We start from the raw sequence: 20,989 nt of genomic DNA on the forward strand, positions 1-20,989 counted from the left end.
GACGCTGACTTGACTGCCGGTTATTGGAGGGAAACGATTTCCTCAACATCAATGCCATAGTAAAACGCTGTTTTTGGATATAAATATGAACTTGATAGAACTAAAAATGCATGCATTGTCTAACATAATGTCCTAGGAGTGTCATCTGATGGAGATTGTAAAAGGTTAGTGCATCATTTTAGCTGGTTTTATGGTTTTGGTGACCCTGTCTTTGAATTGACAAAACATTACACACAACTCTTGTAAATGTACTGTCCTAACATACTCTAAATTTATGCTTTCGCCGTAAAACCTTTTTGAAATCGTAAAACGTGGTTAGATTAAGGAGATGTTTATCTTTCAAAGGGTGTAAAATAGTTGTATGTTTGAAAAATTTGAATTTTGACATTTATTTGGATTCAAATTTGCCGCTCTTGAAATGCACCTGCTGTTGATGGAGTGCACCACGGGTGGCACGCTAGCGTCCCACCTAGCCCATAGAGGTTAATGGTCTGAATACTTATGAACATGTGATATTTCAGATATATTTTTTATGTATAAAAAACTGTTTTTACTTTGTCATTATGGGGTATTACGTGTAGATTGATGAGAAAAAACAATTTAATCAATTTTAGAATAAGTCTGTAAAATATCAAAATGTGGAAAAAGTCAAGGGGTATGAATATTTTCGCGAGGCACTGTAAATGCATTTAAAACTACAAAAATCTACTTTCCATTGTTCACTAGTAACAAACACATCAATTTTCTATACCCAGGCCTACATCTTGTGATGCTTCTTTAATCCTAATTTTATTATACAATATTTATTTTACTATTAAGCTTACTAGCTTAGTGTGTTTAGTAGTGTGGTACTTACGGATGCCCAGTCCACTGCTGGCGCTCATGGACCGTCCCGGCTCGGCTCTGTTCTTGGTGATGGAGGGGATAGACACGGAGCCACTGAAGCCTGCAGCACGACTCTCCTGAACACGCACGTTCTATGTCAGAAAGGCCAGTGGACAGGGGAGGACAGGGGAGGACAGAATAGACCAGGGCGGATGAGGACAGAGAGGCACAGATAGATGGATTATGGAGATGGGATTAGAACGCATAGATATACAGGCACAGAAACATTTGTGAATACACATTCACCGAATGACAAATATGGATATGAACACATATAACATGTAATATAGCCATGGTGACCACACATATGCACATATGTAAACACAGACAATAAATCACACAAACGCACAGACATTCACACGTACAAACACATGATGCTCAGTTGGACCAGAGAAGGATGTACTCAGCTTGTTACAACTAAGCAGAACATCTATGGACACTCTCTGTCGTGGCCCGTCTTACCATGGGCAGGTCTTTGAGGATCTGGATGCCGTCCCCAGGTCCCATGTGGGCCACGTGGTTAAAGTTGGTGGGGTTGGAGATCAGCTTGTTCCTCATCTCTGGGTCTCTCAGCATCTCTCTGTATAGGACACACACCAAACACAGGAATGAGGTGACTGTGGCCAGAACAGGGTGAACGCACCAGTAGAGAGTGATATTGCGTGAACAGAATGAGCTTTATGCCTATGGAGGGGACGAATATGGATGAATGGTATGGAGTCTGTACTTAATCTGTAGTGTGTACCATTAGCTGTACACTCCCTCTGTGAAGTAGCTTGGTGTAGTGTATTGTGCACTATGAGTGTGTAGTGTGCACTACGTAGTGTGTAGTGTATTGTGTACTATGTAGTGTATTATGCACTGTGTGTAGTGTACTGTGTAGTGCGCACTACGTAGTGTGTAGTGTATTGTGTACTATAGTGTATAGTGTATTGTGCACCATGTAGTGTATAGTGTAGTGCACACTATGTAGTGTGTAGTGTATGGATATGAACACATATGCACACATATGTCGGCGGGCAACAGCAGGGTGCATGTGACACACCTAGTGCAGTAGTGCCTGGTTAGAGATTAGTTGCATGCCCGCTTACCACGTGCTTGCATACTCTCGCTTACAGCTCGCTGCTGCCAGCTAGCCCTTTTGGTGAATTGGGGAGCAGTATGCACAAGTCTCCCCTTGCCGGTATAAAGCTATGACCAAGACTCCTGTCGGGCCTTATCGCGGCGGCACACGTTAACTGGTTGTCTTGAAACACCAGGCTAACCCGGCAGGGGATCTCGGAGCAGCAGTGTGTACACGTCCTGGCAGCCATCAGCCACTGTCCCGCTGCCTTGTGGGTTAGTCTGGTACGACAAAGGCTAAGGGAGCACACCCTGAGAGAAAAGCAGCGTGCTGGCAGCACGTGGTAGGCGGACGCCGACAGACTGGGGTTCAGGCAGCCTCCTGCAGCTGTGGAAGATACTGGTCGTCCTGGATTTCCCCCCTTGCCACTGGAATTTCACCTTCTTACACTGAAGTAGTGCTGTTGAGGATTGCGCACCCTCAGCGGCACTTCACATAACTTCCTTTGCGCAGGTATCCACTTCTGACCTCAGTGAAGCCATCAACCGGAAACAGGCCTAAAGCCTGGCAGGTTTGGGTTGTCTGGTGATGGGGCAGGAGTGAATGCACCGGGAGGCCTTAATCAGACCCCTCTGCACGCCTGCGGCACAGGGCTATTATGGTCACCAGCAGTTGGGACTTGAGTGGCAGCTGCTCTCGGCAGACCCCCGTGTGACTGAGCAGCCCTATTTAGCCACACTGCTCACCCCAGCTGGGGAGAGGCCTATAAAGTGGCCTAAAAAAACGTTCCACTCAGCGGTTGAAAAATGCTAAAGAAAATAATTCCCCTGAAACTGGCGACATAGAACATCAGAACTCTTTTGGACACTGACGATAATAGCGATAGACCCCATCGGAGAACAGCTTTGATTGCTGCAGAACTAAGGCGCTACAACATTGACATTGCTGCCCTGAGTGAGACCATGTTTCTGGATGCACGTTCCTTGAAAGAGGAGGGAGAAGGTTACACCTTCTTCTGGAAAGGTTACCCTCCGGGTGGACAACATCAGCACGGTGTGGGACTGGCAATTAGAGCCTTCTACCCAGCCTCACCGAAACACCTTTCGGCATAAGTGAAAGACTCATGTCTCTCCGTATCCCCCTAGTCACTAAATGAGGCCCTTCACCCGGGAATGACGAAATCTTTCTGCTGGGTGACTTCAACGCTAGGGTGGGACAGAACATGGAGCGGAGTGCTGGGTAGACATGGTGTTGGTCAGGTCAATGAGAACGGCACGAGTCCGCTAACTCTATATGCCGAGCACGATTTAATTGTCACTAACACCTTGTTCCAGCAGAACAAATATAAAACATCATGGATGCACCCACGCTCCAAACACTGGCACCTGATCGACTACGCCATAGTGAGATGTTCTGACACTAATGACGTCCTGCTGACACGTGCCGTGAGGGTTGCAGAATGCTGGACAGATCACTGTATGATACTGTCTAAACTCCACATGAGAATACGTCCCGTCCCCCCCAACGCCTGCAGAAGTCCAGTAAGAGGCGTCTGCACTGTATCCGGCTTGAGAAAACTGCAGTAAGGGACGAGTTCTGTTGCTGAAAGGCTGAGGGAGACTGAGCCTCTTCTGAGCGCAGATGACCCCATGGACCAGTTGTGGGCATCTATTAGCTCAGTGCTCTATCAGGCAGCGGCCCACTCCATTGGCTACAGAGGTAGGAAACATCTGGACTGGTTCGATGACAACTCTGACACCATCACAGCCTTACTGGACAATATGCAAAGCGCACAGGGCTACTCACAACAGCCCCACATCAGCTACCCTCTGCAAGCAATGGAGTGCATCACGCAAGGAAGTGCAAACAACCTTGATTGCTCTGCAGAACGAATGGCGGACGAATAAGGCACAATACATCCAAGTTTATGCCGACAAAAACGACATGCACAATTTCTACAACTCAACTAAAGCTTTGGCCCTAGAAGTCACTCCATCACCCCCATGAAAACAGCTGATGGTCTGACTCTCTTGAAGGACCAAAACCAGATCCTGATGAGGTGGGCTGACAACTATGAAGCACTACTCAATCCATCCTTCCATCCTGGAAGAACTGCCTGTCCATCCACCCATTCAAGACCTCAACACCTCTTGGAAGGTTGGTGAATGGTTATCAGCTATCCGTTCCCTCAAGAACAACAAGACTCCTGGCGCTGACAGTATGCCGACAGAGCTACTTAAGAAGGGAGGTTACTTCTGCACCAGAAAGTTCCACCAGTACATCACCGAGGTTTGGGACCGGGAGATCGTCCCCCAACAGTGGTGGGATGCAAACATTGTCACCATCTATAAGAACAAGGGTGACAAGTCCATCTGCGGCAACAGCCAGGGGATATTTCTTCTGGCTGTTGCCGGCAAGGTCCTGGCCAAGGTGATGCCACACAGGCTGGTGAACAACATCACAGAGGAACTGCTGCCAGAGTCACAATGCGGCTTCAGAAAGAACAGGAGTACAGTCGACATGACATTCACGGCACGTCAACTCCAGGAGAAGTGCCGTGAACAACATCAGGACCTTATCATGGCCTTTGTCGACCTCTCTGAGGACTTCGACACGGTGAGCAGGGAACTACTATGGGGCATTCTACTCAAATATGGCTGTCCAGACAAATGTGTTAACATCCTTTGCCAGTTCCATGATGGGATGATGCCTCAGTGGCCATAGGAGGGCAGGAGTCAGTGCCCTTTGGAGTAAGCGTCAGTGTGAGGCAGGGGTGTGTGCTGGCACCTGTACTCTTTAACATCTTCATCCTATGTGTCCCCCAGCTTCTCCACAAGGAGCTTGAGGACAGCAGCGGGGTTCTGGTGGACTTCAGGCTGGATGGAAATCTATTCAACATCAGGAGGCTCCAAACAACCACCAAGGTTTTTGACAGAGCAGGTTCTTGAGCTGCAGTATGCTGATGACTGTGCTCATGGCCCAAACTCCGGAAGACCTTCAATCTGTCCTTGTAGCAGCTGTGAGGGTCTATAGCAGGATGGGACTGTCTATAGACACCACCAAGACAGAGGTGGTCTGCCAATGGAGATCCAGCCCTCCACCCACCATGCCCGTCTTCACAACTGAACACAAATCACTGGCAATAGTCCCGTCCTTCAAATACCTGGGCAGCATCCTCTCGAAGAACTGCAGCGTCGACCTCGAAATTCAAAATAGGATCAAGCAAGCATCAGCTACCTTCGGGAAATTCAGACGCAGGGTCTTCCAAAACAGGGATCTCCACCTCCACACCAAAATCACTGTCTATTAAGCCGTCTGCATCACCACACTTCTTTACAGCTGGGAAGCCTGGGTCACTTACAGTCGCCACAACAAGCAGCCCGAGCAACTCCACATAAGATGCCTGCAGCGCATCCTGGGAATCACCTGGTGTAACCATGTGCCCTATACAGAAATACTTGCTAAGACAAACTACAAGAGTATGGAGGCCATGGTCACCCAACACCAACTGCGCTGGCTTGGGCATGTCATTAGAATGTCTCAGGAGCGCTGGCCGTGGAAGATCCTGTATGGCCAGATACATCTTGGACGGTGGTCTGCTGGGGGGCAGATGAAGCTCTACAAGAACCTGCTAAAAACGTTGCTGAAGAAGTGCAACATCAAACCCACAGCACAGACCTCGAGGATGCTGCTGCTGACCGTTCCACCTGGTGGCAGCTCTGCCAGAGTTGTGTACAGAGGTGGGAGGAAAAGAGGAGCACAAAGAGACAGCAAAAACAGCTCAGGAGGCATATGCCCCACCAGCAATAAAGTTTGTGGATCTCAGATTGGACTCTACAGTCACCAAAGAATCCAGCGTTAACTCAGAAGAGGAAGTCATCATCGGATACGATGGACTATCATAAGCAGTGTCGTGTGCACTACGTAGAGTGTCGTGTGCACTACGTAGAGTGTAGTGTGCACTACGTAGAGTGTAGTGTGCACTACGTAGAGTGTAGTGTGCACTACGTAGAGTGTAGTGTGCACTACGTAGAGTGTAGTGTGCACTACGTAGAGTGTAGTGTGCACTACGTAGAGTGTAGTGTACCTCCTCTGCTGTAGCCTCTCCTCTTCAGGGACTCTGAAAGAGAAGCGTCTCTTGTTGTTCAAGCTGCGAACCATCTGCTTCCTGCTGTTGTCAGAAGTCTCAGGGACCACCAGCTCATCACCCTCTGGAATATTAACAACATGGTCACCGTCATCAACAACAACAGCATCATCAGTAGCATGACCATGATCATCATAAATATTTCTAAGACAGTTTTATTTTATTTTAATATCTCTTTAAAAAAAGAACATGATAATAATTCTCCATTAAAATGAGTATTTCACTCAGTCAGTGGTCATAATCAAGATATGGATCTCTCCTATGCATTTAGCGGTCCAGAGGCCTATCCTGTGTGCAACTAACCTGCTGTCTTGTTCCGGAAGTAGATGAGCCTCACTGTCTCCAGACCCAGGAGGTTCAGGGATCCATCAGGGTTCAGAGGTCGCACCTTCAGGGGGGATACAAAGGGGTCAAATGTTACACCTACACCAATCCGACGACCGGCCCTCCGCTACATGTGCAGTCCTATACTCTCACCTTCTTTAGTGGGACGGTCTGAATCCACTCCATTGTGTTGACATCAAACACATCCACAGCATTCTCACTGTACACTGACAGGTAGGGGGCGTTATAGCCTGGAGGAGAGGAAGGAGGACAATATCAGCTTCAGGCTTAAATCTACATTCTGGGATTTGTTTTTAAATGCAAAAAGACATTGGGATGAGACAGAGGAAATGTAACCCCTCACAAATTTGTACACAGCCGCTCTAGAAGCAAGGACTGTCTCCACATGATAGTTTAAAACATATTCGGAAGCTATATACTTTTTTTTTTAATTTACTTTTTGTTTGTAAACAGTGGAGAAATAAAACCTATTTTGGTTTATGATAACGGTAAGACAATTGTGCTGGTTCAGAACTCACAGGCGGAGTTAGGCACAGCCGGCCACATCAGCTCCTGCTGGCGCGAGCGGCGGCCCTGCGAGTCCACATAGACGCCTATGGCTGAGAAGCATAGCAGCAGCTCCTTGGAGGATATCTCCACGGCACACAACGCATCCAGGCCCTGCTGGGATATGAAGGCCAGGGTGTGGTCCTCGGGGTGCAGCAGGCTGACCGGGGCACAGTCCCCGTGGACGCTGTAGCGCGTGAAGCCAGCCTGGTAGCCCACACAAAGCCGCTCGCTCAGGAGACCCATCCACTGGACAGGACCTGGGGTTTGGAGCTCCCGCAGCCGGCGGTGGCGCGCCTTGCTCTTGTTTACCTGGGAGATAGAGAACCATCATGTTGTTATTTAGTGAGTACATTTTTCTTGAAATTTCATAATCCCATGAAAATATATTTTGTTGCTTTTCTAAGCAAAGTTATACTACATAATTTGTAAAATATGACAATGTGCTTGACAACCCCATTCCTTCCGTCCCCACCACCCACCTCGTAACAGATGACCTGTCTCTTCATGGCCACACACAGACAGATGAGGGAGTTGTTTCGGATGGGCCCGGACACCAGCGCCGTGCAGCCCTTGGTCTCAGCCAGCTTGTAGGAGTCCATCTCCCGTCCGTCCAGCGCGGCCATGGGGAAGAGGCGGACGTGGCGGTTACGACCGGAGATGACTGCTAGGAGCTGCTCCTGGGGGACCAGGTCGATGTGGTAGACCTTCTTATTGTCTCCCACGCGGATGATCTCTGTGAGGTCAGGAGGGGGGAGAGAGCGAGTTGTCAAAAAGACCTCTCCACTGTGATAGCCAATATGTGGTGAGCATTCTACTGCAAACTGGGTGAAGTGCATCAGGCGGGTAGGTCCAAAAGTCTTACCATCTTTGGTGACATGGATAACATAAAGGCCTTCCTCGTTGCCCAGGGCAACACGCTCGTGATCTGAAGAGAAAACATAAAGAGGACGTTTGATTCAGAGTCTACTGCATAGTTAGGTAACAAGGTGCAGAATGTATGTCCTGATCCCTTCTGCAGTAGAACATGCAATGTCTGTATACTACAAACTCTTAATGAGACAGATACAGAGAGGATTTTCCCCCCCCAACAATTACTTGCTTACTACATGACCAAAATAGAGGGGCAGCATGTGTGCGAGTGTGTCTCCCCCTACCTATGATAGCGGCAGACTGCGTGGTCTTGATGAGCGGTAGCGTGCTGTCGTAGGCCTCTTTGGGCACGTAGACAAAGCGCTCCTTCAGCTTGTTCTTCTTGAGGATGCGCTGCAGCTCGTTGAGAAGCCCCACCCACTTGTTCCTCTCGTGGTCGGTGTCTGCCAGGATCAGGATGGAAGGCTTGTGACTGGAGGAGGCGGACAGCTGGGCAGCAGTCACCTGGAGGGGTTTAGAGGTCAGAGGTTAGGGGTTAGGGCAAGGTTAGGGATTTTGGAATGGCGTCCCGCAACAATTTTGAAGTATTGTTAAAAAGCTGAGAAATCCGAAGACTGGAATAGGCGGGGGAGTAATCACGGAGTAAATGTATGAATGTATAAATGCATGTATTCAAGAAAAAAAAGGCTAACCCTGAATATACATGGGATGTCCTTGCGGCTGGCGTGAATGACGTCAGACGCCAGAACAGAGCTGACTGAAAACTCCTCATCCCTGGAAAACAAAGGAAGGAGAAAGTGTGTGAGAGAGGGGAGAGGAAGAGAGAAAGTGGGAGAGAGTGATTGAGTCAATCAAATAAAGGACTAAACCCAGAAGTAATTCTAATAAGCAGCCATTTCTCTCTGAGAGACTGGGTTGTAGTTCAGACATAGCTCAGGTTGTAGTCCTTACCTCATGTCTATGACCTGACTGACCACCACACTGGGCGTTGTGGCCTTGCCCTCTCCCAGCTCGTACAGGAAGAGCTTGAAGTCACACACTACGGCCATCGCCCGCTGCCAACCCTTCTTCACCCCCGTTGGCTTGGGCACCTGGGAACACACACAGGGACAGACACATACTTCAGTCTCACACATAGACCCAACCTAGTATTGACAGTGGTAAACAACCTATAGAGACAGAAGCATATTTTACTATACACACACCGTTAACAAGCAAGCCTCACACACAGGTCAGCCACTGGTGATATAGGGACATTAAACGCACAAGGTTTTAGTTTTACATTTGCACTTTAATTCACAGGTACTTATTCAACCAGGAAATGTTGTTAAAAGAGTGCATAAACGAACACAATCTTCTGTGTCATACGTACTCTGACGTGTCCCTCGTAGGCAGTGCCGATGCCCCTCTGAGGGTCAATGCCCAATGGCCCCTTGGTCTGGTCGTGTGGCACGGGGCACACTGCTGGAGCCTTGTCAGCACATGTCACGTGGCACGAGAAGTTACACACTGCAGGACCAGACAGGAGAGAATAACGGGTTTATATCAGTTTTATATCTACCCTCAAAAGAGACAGTACTCCCACCTCAGTCTTGCCCCACTTCTCCTCCTTCCATCCTAATCTCCTGCCTTCTTCTCTTCCTTCCATCTGTTTCCCTCCATCCCTTTCCTCAAATCCCAGTCTTCCTTCCTTTATCCCTCTCTCTCCTCATTCTCCCATCTTTGTCTTCCTCCCGCCTTTATCCCCCCTCCCTCTCTCTCATTGTACCTTCGCACGTGCAGCCCTGGCGGATGAGTCCCACCATGAGAGAGGTGCACTGGTTACACTTGGTTGGAGTACTGAAGGACTTCACCACAAACTGGTGGGCTTTGGGCTGCAGGGGACAAACAAAGGAGAACAGAGGGCTGGTCAAAACAGATGGGACTAATACAGACGCTTTATTGAACTACAGCAAAAGTTTATTTATTGAAATACAGCAACTGGTCTTCGTCGGGTCCATGGGATTGACATTAAGTATTGACCGAGGTTACAACAGTAGAACGGTATTTGGGAAGTCAAAAAGGATGTCAGGTCTTACCTTGGGTGATGAGCGACCAATACTACCATACCCCCCTGATCGCATGGTGGGGGTCTGGACTGGCCGTGCGGGGTGGTCTATCAACTAGAGGGCGGGAGAAGACAGAAAGATCTGAGTACAGCTAGGGCTGTGGCGGTCACGAAATGTCGTCAGACGGTGATTGTCAAGCAAATAACTGGTCGGTCTCATGGTAACTGACCGTTAATTAACAAACACATTTAGCGTCTCCTGGCTTCCACACTGATAAGAACATCTACGTTTTACATTTAATATAGCCTACACCTTCACAATAAATCCATTATTTATTTTTAGACTGGTCTAAAGAAACATGATATGAAGAAAATGAAGTCTATTCAGAAGAACAGAATTGCATACTTTGTGCTTATGTTAGGTCCTGATGTGGCTATGCCAAATGGCTGTGGGTTACGCTAGTTCATTTAGCAGACACGATTTGCTTAGAATTCCAAGGCATTATTTTAGAGTATGAAGAAGACAACTGAGTAAAGCTGAATTAAATAGAAAGGATATTTTCTCCAAACGATTTGAGGGCGTATGCACATACGGCTATTCTGTGTTGAGCAGTTAACGAAATGGGTACTCCTATATGCTTAATTTAGAGTTATTAATCTAACTTTAGTTGTTCTACAAACATTGGGCTATCTGTTTATGTTTAACACATTGTAAGGCTGCATGATGCGACTCTAATGATGATTTTAAAAAGTTGCTTGAAAGGCATGAGCTCTGCTTTGTTTTTTTTTTGCGCAGGCTGTACACACTTCATCAGTCTCTCATTCACAATTTGACAAGCACTCGATAATGCCTCAAATTTCCCGGCGGCATACCCTTTGTGTGGCCGTAACGCATCCTAAAAAAAATCCATGTCTTTTGCGGCCAGTGGCCTTTGTGCCCTTGGCGGGAGTGCTGTGTTGTGCCCTTCTCCCTGAGTGCCGTCCGATCCGAAGCACCTCTCACTCACATGGCTCTCCATCACGTGATTGGGTCTTTCTCACAGGCTGTGAAGACAGACACGTCGGGGACACAACTGCACGCGTCCTTATCCAATTCCGAGGTGCATATTGAAAATATTGGAAGAACTGTCCACATTTAGTTTTGGTCAGCCAACAAGATGAGTAGGCCTAACGAACAGCAAAAGCACTAGCCTATGTCAATCTACTATCCTCCATAGTACAAAAATGTACTTATTCTATTTCAGAAATAAATATTCCAAATATAGTCTGGGACAGTTGTGGGGTGCGATAGATCTCAAATTAATACAACCACTCGCATCAACAATCATTTTTTTTACACAATGTGGCAGACGCAACAGATCGGAACATTTAGTTTAAAATGTTGATACACTATTACGCTATTTCTTCACATTATAAGCTCAACAATGTGCACACGGCAGTAAGCTATAAGCACAAATGTTTCATTAGCGGGAAAACACCATTATCAAAAGTGACCGCAAATGCGATTATGCATGTAATGCTTTTATTATAAAAGGTGCATTTTTATGGTGAAAATAATCTTCCCCAAACTTGAAACTCACTCGCAGCTTATGAATGCCAGTTAGGCTCTAAACCCCTTGTAAAGTGGATTAATGTGTTAATTTTCTTGCGCAACATGAGCTCATGTGCTCTCATGAAGTGTTTGATTAGATTTTTGATTACATTTGCATTGATGTCAGGGTGATTAGAGGGACAATAGAGTGCGGAGTACCATGCAGTTAGCAAGTTTGGCCATCAGCAGCATCAGAGCTTGGAGAAGCCTAATTACCGTGACTAAATGGTCATGTGGAATTTGACTGCCTTCATGACTCGTGGTAATACGGTCACCGCAACAGCCCTAAGTACAGCACAATATATACCTAGTTTTTATGTTATGGTCAGAAAATCAGCCCTCAGAGATTAAGAAAAGTCTAAGATTAAGCATAATATAAATTGAGGTCCAAAGTTCAGAGGTTAGAGTTCACCTCTATAGGCTCCACGTCGCTGGCCATGGAGGGCGACCGTGAGCGAGACTTGAGCTGGGACTTGGAGTCCTCGCTTCTGGATGGAGTGTTGGAGGGAGTGAAGTTATCCACCGAGTCCACCTGGAAAAAGGGATGAGAGAGCGAGAGAGAAATAAATAAAGAAAGGACATAGAAACAGGTTGTGATGGAGTTGGTAGAAAGTAAGGAAGCCAAAAGGGACCAAAAAGCACCATCCATGCTTAGAGGAAAAAGCAAGAAATCGATTCAACCAGGTATTATAGAGGTAAATGGAGATTGTAGTCGTAGCAGAGATAGGACTGACCAATCCATTGGTCAACGGTCATTAGGAAGCCTACAGGTTGGACCACAAACCCATGAACAATGCACATGACACGAGTGCTACACATACAGTGCATTCGGAAAGTATTCAGACCCATTGACTTTTACCACATTTTGTTACAATTACAGCCTTATTCTAAAATGGATCAAGTACATTTTTTCCACATCAATCTACACCCAATAGCCCATAATAATGACAAAGCGAAAACAGATTTCTAGACATTTTTGCAAATGTAAAAAAATTATAAAACGAAATACCTTATTTACATAAATATTCAGACCCTTTGCTATGAGACTCGAACTTGAGCTCAGGTGCATCCTGTTTCCATTGATCATCCTTGAGTTTTCAACAACTTGATTGGAGTCCACCTGTGGTAAATTCAATTGATTGGACATGATTTGGAAAGGCACATAGCTGTCTATATAAAGTCCCACAGTTGACAGTGCATGTCAGAGCAAAAACCAAGCCATGAGGTCGAAGGAATTTTCCGTAGAGCTCTGAGACAGGATTGTGTCGAGGCACAGATCTGGGGAAGGGTACCAAAAAATGTCTGCAGCATTGAAGGTCCCCAAGAACATAGTGGCCTCCATCATTCTTAAATGGAAGAAGATTGGAACAACAAAGACTCTTCCTAGAGCTGGCCGCACGGCCAAACTGAGCAATCGGGGGAGAAGGGCCTTGGTCAGGGAGGTGACCAAGAACCTGATGGTCACTCTGACAGAGCTCTAGAGTTCCTTTGTGGAAATTGGAGAACCTTCCAGAAGGACAACCATCTCTGCAGAACTCATGGTAGAGTGGCCAGACGGAAGCCACTCCTCAGTAAAAGGCACATGACAGCCCGCTTGGTTTGCCCAAAAGGCACTTAATGGACTATCAGACCATGAGAAACAAGATTCTCTGGTCGGATGAAACCAAGATTGAACTCTTGGTTCAATGTCAAGCGTCACATCGGGAGGAAACCTGGCACCATCCCTACGGTGAAGCATGGTGGCAGCATCATGCTGTGGGGATGGTTTTCAGCAGCAGGGACTGGGAGACTAGTCAGGATCGAGGGAAAGATGAACGGAGAAAAGTACAGAGAGATCCTTGATGAAAATCTGCTCCAGAGCATTCAGGACCTCAGACTGGGGTGAAGGTTCACCTTCCAACAGGACAACGACCCTAAGCACACAGCCAAGAAAAAGCAGGAGTGGCTTCGGGACAAGTTTCTGAATGTCCTTGAGTGGCCCAGCCAGAGCCCGGACTTGAAACCAATCGAACATCTCTGGAGAGACGTGAAAATAGCTGTGCAGCAACGCTCCCAATCCAACCTGACAGAGCTTGAGAGGATCTTCAGATAAAAATGGGAGAAACTCCCCAAATACAGGTGTGCCAAGCTTGTAGTGTCATACCCAAGAAGACTCGGGGCTGTAATCAGTGCCAAAGGTGCTTCAACAAATTACTGAGTAAAGGATATACTTACGTAAATGTGATATAACTTTTGTTGTTGTTGTTATAATATGTACACGTTTGCAAAAATGTCTAAAAACCTGTTTTTGCTTTGTGATTATGGGGTATTGTGTGTAGATTGACGAGGAACATTTTGTTTTTAATCAATTCTAGAATAAGTCTTTCACGTAAGTCTGTCCGAATGCACTGTAACCCATTGACCATGCTGACCGTAGCCACGAGGGACAAGAACACAGCCTTACACCATACATTTGGTTTGGGGAAATCCACAAACCAACTTGGAGGATAACAAAACAAACGGCAGTAAATGCACACATATACACTACTGTAGTTTACTGGAGGACTACAGTGCAGGCCATACACCCATACATACACCATGCCTTAAAAGCAAAGACAAATACAATAAAATACTTAACTTTTGTGAAAGTCCAAATGTTGCATCTCCACAAAGCCCCATGCATAACAACCAACAACACACACAATACATCCCCTTTCATGCAACAGACGCAGTTGAGGATCAGAGGGTGATTGGGCACAGACAAAATAACAAGCACAGAACCGCTGCTTAGCTTACACGTCTGCCTTTGCTAGTTGGCCCAACGGATGGAGAGCGCTTCAGTGGGGGGAGGGAGAGAGGGACAGAAAAATGGAAAGAAGTCAACATTGAGAAGTCTGAAGTGGCGCTTAAATAGGTCACATTAAAAGGAATGGTAGCCCATCTATTTGCTGAGGATGTCCTTTCCACATTGCACTGAAGGACACTGCCTGGATTGGGTAATAACTCTCGGTGTCCCAAATAACACCCTATTCCCTACATAGTGCACTACTTTTGACCACAGCCCCGATCAAAAGTAGTGAATAGGGTGCGATATGGGACATAGTCTCTAGGACTAAAAGGGGAACTCGTGATGGTACTACAGTGTGGAAGGGAAGCTCACTCAAGAGTGTTAAACAGTATGTTCTGTAGTGTCTGGACTCAAAGCCAAGTAGCCATGGATGACATCAAAGAATGTCTGTATACTAAGTGGGAGGAATCGGCTCCTTATACAAACATTCTTTCAAGTCTTGACTAAATTCCAAGGAGCCCAAATTCTGCTGGTGCAAACCCCACTCACGCAATGGCTATTTTCCGTTTCTCCGCCCTTTTCCTGAAGCGAGCACTTTCTCACATAGATTTAACAACGGTGGAAACTCCCTCTAGCCAACCCTTTGCTTTTAAATGCATGACACAGAGTGTGCAAGTGCACAATTTGGGAGACGGGTGGAAAATTGGGACGTAGCCAAAGACTGGGTATGCTGCTGATCCACTCCTACATTCACAGAAGACTCATTGACTAGTAGGCTTATCTACTCACACGGGACTAGCTACGATGCTCACAGATACCCACACGGACGAACACAGAGAGGTATGGTTCACTCACTCACTCGCACAAACACTGGATCAAATCACACCACCACTCTCTGAGGCAACTAGTTAGCTTATTTATCCATCTACAGTCGAGAGCTCCACACACGTCAGCCACTGCCCAACAGAAACTTACGTCTTCCCAAAAATCTATTAAAGAGGATGAGGAGAAATAATCCTGACGTAGCAGAACATGAAAGCAAGGAGAACCAAATAAAAAAAAGACGGGAAATATTTACACAAATGAAAATTAATAGAAGAAAATGAATGTTCTGAACAAAATCTGTAAAAAAAAAAATTGAAAAAAAAAGTGAAGGAAGACACTGTCACTCAGCAAAAGAAGAGATGCCTTTAAACATTTCCTCTAATCTTTAAACAAGTCAGAGACCGTGGAATTTAGAGCAGATTATTAAAAAAGCCATTCTGTCTGTAAAGTGCGAGGGATGGCTACTTACATCGAACTGGTCCAAGGCTGTGGTGGGGGCGTTGAGGAAGGCCAGAAAAGAGTTCTGGGAGTCCTGGTGCTTCACACCTACACAAAACAACCACACCATAGACCACAATCACATCACCATGCTGTCCTAAAAGCAGCACAGAGAAAGTAGAAGCATTATGCGCTCTCCCAGGTTCATACATTGAAAGTTTCTTAGTTGGTGCTTAAGACCAGACATTCCATACATATAAAAACAAAAAGGTCGGCACTCAAGCATAACATATATTTTTGAGAGGAGAAACACAGGTGAGAGGGGGGATGGTTCCAGTCTCACCCCTGCGCAGGCGGAGCTCCTCCGTCTCCTTCTTCAGCCTCTCAATCTCAGCTAGCAGCTCCTGGTTCTTAGTGTCCGACTCCTGCAGCTTACTGAGGAGAGAGGAGGATAGATGAGCCAGAGAACGTCAACAACGCCAAATCCGACCATTGCAAGCGTAACAGAGTAATGGTTTAGGTGCACGCTCGTGACTGACTGCACTGCCGTTGAACGGGCCCCCATTATCCCATGTTCCCCTTTTGAACAATAAAGATGTTCTATGTCTCAGTGTAGCTCTTAGACTAAGAGTTTAAAGGTAGAAGTAAGTAAGAGCAGCAGTGGACGTACCACTCAGTGGAGATGTTGGAGGCCTTGACTTTGTTCAGTTCGTCCTGGATGGTCTGTTTGGCTCTGATCTCAGCGTCCAGTGCAGACTGCAGCTCCAGACGGGCCGACATGTCCAGCTTAGCGAACCTCCGCACCTTCCACGGCATGTCCTGCTGTAGGGGCGGGGAGAGTGAAAGGGACGTAAATGAAGAAGGGTAAGTTCAATGCAGATGTGAGGAGAGAGGTACAGAGGTTCTTGCGTGTGTGTGTGTGTGTGTATATGTCTCACCGTGGCCCTGGCACCTAGGCTGGTGTTTCTCAGTCCCTCCAGCTCCTCAGTCATCTTCGTGGCCAGAGCCTGGAGGTAGCCTCGCGCATCCTTCTCATCGCTCACCCTGGTACACACATCACACACAAACAGAGAACACATTCACTCGCGTCATTATACAAACACACGCACCCATGTGGGCGCACAGACACACACCCTGTAGGTAGCACGCATGAACTTGTTGACCCTGTCACACAGTCAATAAATACAGGGATATGAGCGGCCCTCCCAACTCACTGACCGCAGTATCCGTTGCATAAACTATCATATCCAAACTGTCACTTTAACTGGACTGCAAGATTACAATACGGTTACAATAACTTGCCTTTGCCCTCCCATTGAGTATTAGATTAAGGATATGTCCCAAGTGGCACTCTATTCCCGATATAGTGCACCGCGTTTGACCACAGCCCTGGGCTTCGGTCAAAAGTAGTGCACTATAAAGGAATAGGGTGCCACTTGGGACGAACACTAAATAGGCCCAGAGCCAGAGTTCTATGTGTACATACAGAGCATAGAGGGTTCTGAACATTCCTGGCCAGTACATACACATTTCTCCCACTAGGGGTCTCTAAGGTCCATACAGGAGCTCTGGTCGTCACTAGTTACCACCCTATCCACAACTACAGTGCTAACCTTATGCCCAACCCTAACCGTACACTAAACCCAAAAAGCACATTTTGGTTTTCATGATTTTCTACAATATAAACAATATTGCCTTTATGGCTGTGCTATCTAGTGGAAACCAGGATCTCTGGGCCAGACTCTATTCCTGTTTCTCCTACTGCAGTGGCCTGGAGTGGCAGGCAGGGGGCACCACTCACCACTGTATCAGTTCATTGTTACAGTGTGTGTGTGTGTCCTGTAGGTCTCTCCGTCCCTCACCACTGTATGATCTCAGTGATCTGGGCCTCCCAGTGAGCAACGCTCTCCTTCTTGTCAGCCAGCTCCCTCATCTCCTCCTCCAGCTGTCTGTTGCTGCTGCTCAGCTTCTCAAACATGGACGTCAGCTAGAGGAGAGAGGACAGGACAGAGGGCAACACAAAGTCAATCAGAGCCATAGATATTATACAGAGTTTGGCAACCTCAGCAGATATTGCGATAGAACTTTAATTTGAGCCATGTTGTGCCAGATTTTCAAGGGTATGACAGGGTGGGGAAAGGCAGGGCAGGGTCGGAGAAGGGGAAAGAGGGACAGAGGAGAGAGGGGAGAAAAGGTTAGGGCAGAAGGTAAGAAAGTTAGGGAAGGGGGAGGGGGGAGGAGGCATAAAAAAAAGAGGGGACAGGGTACAGGAGAATGTTAAAAGAAGAGGGCAGAGAAGGACAGGCCAGGGGTGGATGCCAACGAAGGGTAGGGTGGGTAGAGAGAAAGAGGGGGAGGAGGGCAGGGAGGTGGAGAGAGGGGCTCACTAGTCATCTATATAATACAATTATGATCGATGATGTCATAAGTGCTGATCCTAGCCCTCGTTGCAACTGACCATTTCTAAATACCTGTAGCTAGCTTGGTAATTATAAGCTACTTGACAGTTGCAAAGGGAATGTGTTTTAGGGTGACGGTTTGACAGTGGTGAATTATTACTGCGCATATTGCAAAAATCTGATAAGTGGCAAGTAGGTTGTTGGTTGACATAGGACCAGCAAAACAATGGTAAGTGCAAGCTAACATGGACCCAGAGTTATAATACACAGTTTGAAGGATCATTTAAAACAGGCTAAATATAATAGTTCCAAGGTAACCTTGCATTTGTTGACGTTTGTTAAATGTATTTCCGAACGAAAGCAGCTAGCTTTAGAATAGAAAACATTTAAATATAATCTGATCATTCATAGAAAGACAAAAATATATATAATCTGATCCTTGTGTTCAGGCTTTCATGCGGAAAGCATGTGAAACAGAACGACATGGGTCAGCGTCCCAAATGGCACCCATTTCCCAAATAGTGCACTACCTTTGACCAGTCCCCTCGTCAGAAGTAACGCACTATAAATGGAATAGGGCGTCATTTGAGACACAGCCAACGATATGTGCTTCTCCCTATTCTTCCCTGGCACAAGTTGAGCATGTGTTCAGGAAGTGTTGGGGAATGTTCCCTATTTTCCACATACACCCTGGCTGCTATCAACTTCCAGGCATTGCTTCATACTTAATATACAATACCACAAAAACAAACATCACTTTTAATACGATATGTCAGAACTCCTACAAAAGTATTTTGCTTGGGAACTTCCAATTCTCATTCCCATTTCTCCCACTTCCAAAGTCAACAGTATGGGATCCAATGGGCCGGTCCATTTGCGTGTGTAAGAGACTGTGATCTGTTTTGAAGGTAGATATAGATGAACAGTGATTATATTGGCTTTGCCAGGAGAGAAGGGTAAGGCCAGGGGGATGGCTGCTGTTTTACGGAATCCTAAACAACTGTGCTATTTTGTGTGTTTTTTCGCATTGTTTGTAACATATTTTGTGCATAATGTTGCTGCTAACGTCTCTTATGACAAAAGAGAGCTTCTGGATATCAGAACAGCGATTACTCACCTCAAACTGGACGAAAATGTTTTCTTTAATGAGTCCGACGCAAAGGGTATACTGCATCTCCGAGACCAGGCCCAAATCCCCGTCGTTCGCGCGAAGAAAATACACAAATACAGGGGGCGGAGATCGGGGTGCCTTGTCGGAATCCACGGCAAGTGGGTAACCCGCTTCTACCGTCAGTTCTATTGGCCAACGTGCAATCACTGGAGAATAAACTGTATGATTTCCGTTCGAGACTATCCTACCAACGGGACATTAAAAACTGTAATATCTTATGTTTCACCGAGTCGCAGCTGAACGACGACATGGAAAATATACAGTTGGCTGGGTTTTCTGTGCATCGGCAGGACAGAACAGCAACGTCTGGTTATGTCGCTATGCTCTCAGACAAACCACCAAACAGGCAAAGCGTCAATACAGGACTTAGATTGAATCCTACTACACTGGCTCTGACGCTCATCGGATGTGGCAGGGCTTGCAAACTATTACGGAATACAAAAGGGAAACCCAGCCGCAAGCTGCCCAGTGAGGCAAACCTACCAGATGAGCTAAATGTCTCGAATGCTTGCTTCAAGGCAAGCAGCATGAGAACCAGCTGCTCCGGACGACTGTGTGATCACGCTCTCCGTAGCCGATGTGAGCAAGACCTTTAAAAACAGTTCAACATTAACAAGGCCGCAGGGCCAGACGGATTACCAGGACGTGTATTCAGAGAATGCGTGGACCAATTGGCAAGTGTCTTCACTCATCAACTTCACTCATCAACCGAGTCTGTAATACCTACATGTTTCAAGCAGACCACCATAGTCCCTGTGCCCAAGAAAACGAAGGTAACCTGCCTAAATGACTACCACCCTGCAGCACTCACGTCGGGAGCCATGAATTGCTTTAAAAGGCTGGTCATGGCTCACATCAACGCCATCAACCCAGAAATCCTAGACCCACTCCAATACCGCCCCAACAGATCCACAGATGACGCAATCTCAATTGCACTCCACACTGCCCTTTCCCACCTGGACAAAAGGAACACCTATGTGAGAACGCTGTTCATGGACTACACCTCAGCATTCAACACCATAGTGCCCACAAAGCTCATCACTAAGCTAAGGACCCTGGGTCTAAACATCTCCCTCGCAAACTGGATCCCGGACTTCCTGACGGGCCGCCCCCAGGTGGTACGGGTAGGCAACAACACATCTGCCACACTGATCCTCAACACGGGGTCCTTCAGGGGTGCGTGATTGGTCCCCTCCTGTATTCCCTGTTCAGCCACGACTGCGTGGCCAAGAACGACTCCAACACCATCATTAAGTTTTCTGACGACACAACAGTGGTAGGCCTGATCACCGTCAACGAGACAGCCTATAGGGAGGTCAGAGACCTGGCAGTATGGCCAACCTCTCCCTTAACGTGAGCAAGACAAAGGAGCTGATCATGGACAACAGCAAAAGGATGGCCGAACACACCCCCATTAACATCGACGGTGCTGTAGTGGAGCAGGTCAAGAGGTTCCTTGGTGTCCACATCACCAACAACCTATCATGGTCCAAAACACACCAAGACAGTCGTGAAGAGGGCACGACAACACTTTTTCCCTTCAGGATACTTTTTTTTTTGGCATGGGTCCCTAGATCCTCAAACAGTTATACAACTGCACCATAGAGAGCATCCTATACTAGGCGGTGTCAGAGGAAGGCACAAAAAATTGTAAAAGACTCAAGTCATCCAAGTCATAGACTGTTCTCTCTGCTACCGCACGGCAAGCGGTACCGGAGCGCTAAGTCTAGGTCCAAAACGCTCCTTAACAGCTTCTAGCTCCAAGCCATAAGACTGCTAAACAATTAATCAAATGGTCAAGCAGACTATTTACAATGACACCCCAATTTGTTTTTACACTGCTGCTATTCGCTGTTTATTATCTATGCATAGTCACTTTACCCCTACCTACA

At 46.8% G+C, this 20,989-nt stretch overlaps 1 protein-coding gene across 3 annotated transcripts in view; it reads right to left on the bottom strand.

Moving 5' to 3' along the window:
- The window catches only part of cdc42bpab (CDC42 binding protein kinase alpha (DMPK-like) b), a 95,408-nt gene that overhangs the window by 9,233 nt on the left and 65,186 nt on the right, over positions 1–20,989 (bottom strand). For 2 of the 3 annotated variants that reach the window (XM_082961904.1, XM_014144822.3), the window contains 21 exons: positions 17,390–17,514; positions 16,466–16,571; positions 16,198–16,349; positions 15,871–15,962; positions 15,559–15,635; positions 14,273–14,311; positions 11,910–12,029; positions 9,938–10,021; positions 9,628–9,733; positions 9,232–9,368; positions 8,811–8,950; positions 8,552–8,633; positions 8,144–8,363; positions 7,852–7,914; positions 7,469–7,722; positions 6,959–7,298; positions 6,573–6,670; positions 6,399–6,483; positions 6,036–6,159; positions 1,348–1,465; positions 857–977 (listed from right to left, as the gene is read on the bottom strand). In XM_082961904.1, coding sequence (XP_082818030.1) covers positions 857–977; positions 1,348–1,465; positions 6,036–6,159; positions 6,399–6,483; positions 6,573–6,670; positions 6,959–7,298; positions 7,469–7,722; positions 7,852–7,914; positions 8,144–8,363; positions 8,552–8,633; positions 8,811–8,950; positions 9,232–9,368; positions 9,628–9,733; positions 9,938–10,021; positions 11,910–12,029; positions 14,273–14,311; positions 15,559–15,635; positions 15,871–15,962; positions 16,198–16,349; positions 16,466–16,571; positions 17,390–17,514 — 2,683 coding nt within the window. The remainder of the gene's footprint in view (positions 1–856; positions 978–1,347; positions 1,466–6,035; positions 6,160–6,398; positions 6,484–6,572; positions 6,671–6,958; positions 7,299–7,468; positions 7,723–7,851; positions 7,915–8,143; positions 8,364–8,551; positions 8,634–8,810; positions 8,951–9,231; positions 9,369–9,627; positions 9,734–9,937; positions 10,022–11,909; positions 12,030–14,272; positions 14,312–15,558; positions 15,636–15,870; positions 15,963–16,197; positions 16,350–16,465; positions 16,572–17,389; positions 17,515–20,989) is intronic. The other variant, XM_014144825.3, reaches the window with a different exon arrangement.

The sequence above is a fragment of the Salmo salar genome, chromosome 15 (genome assembly GCF_965601325.2).
Source record: "Salmo salar chromosome 15, fSalSal1, whole genome shotgun sequence".
NCBI lineage: Eukaryota > Metazoa > Chordata > Actinopteri > Salmoniformes > Salmonidae > Salmo > Salmo salar.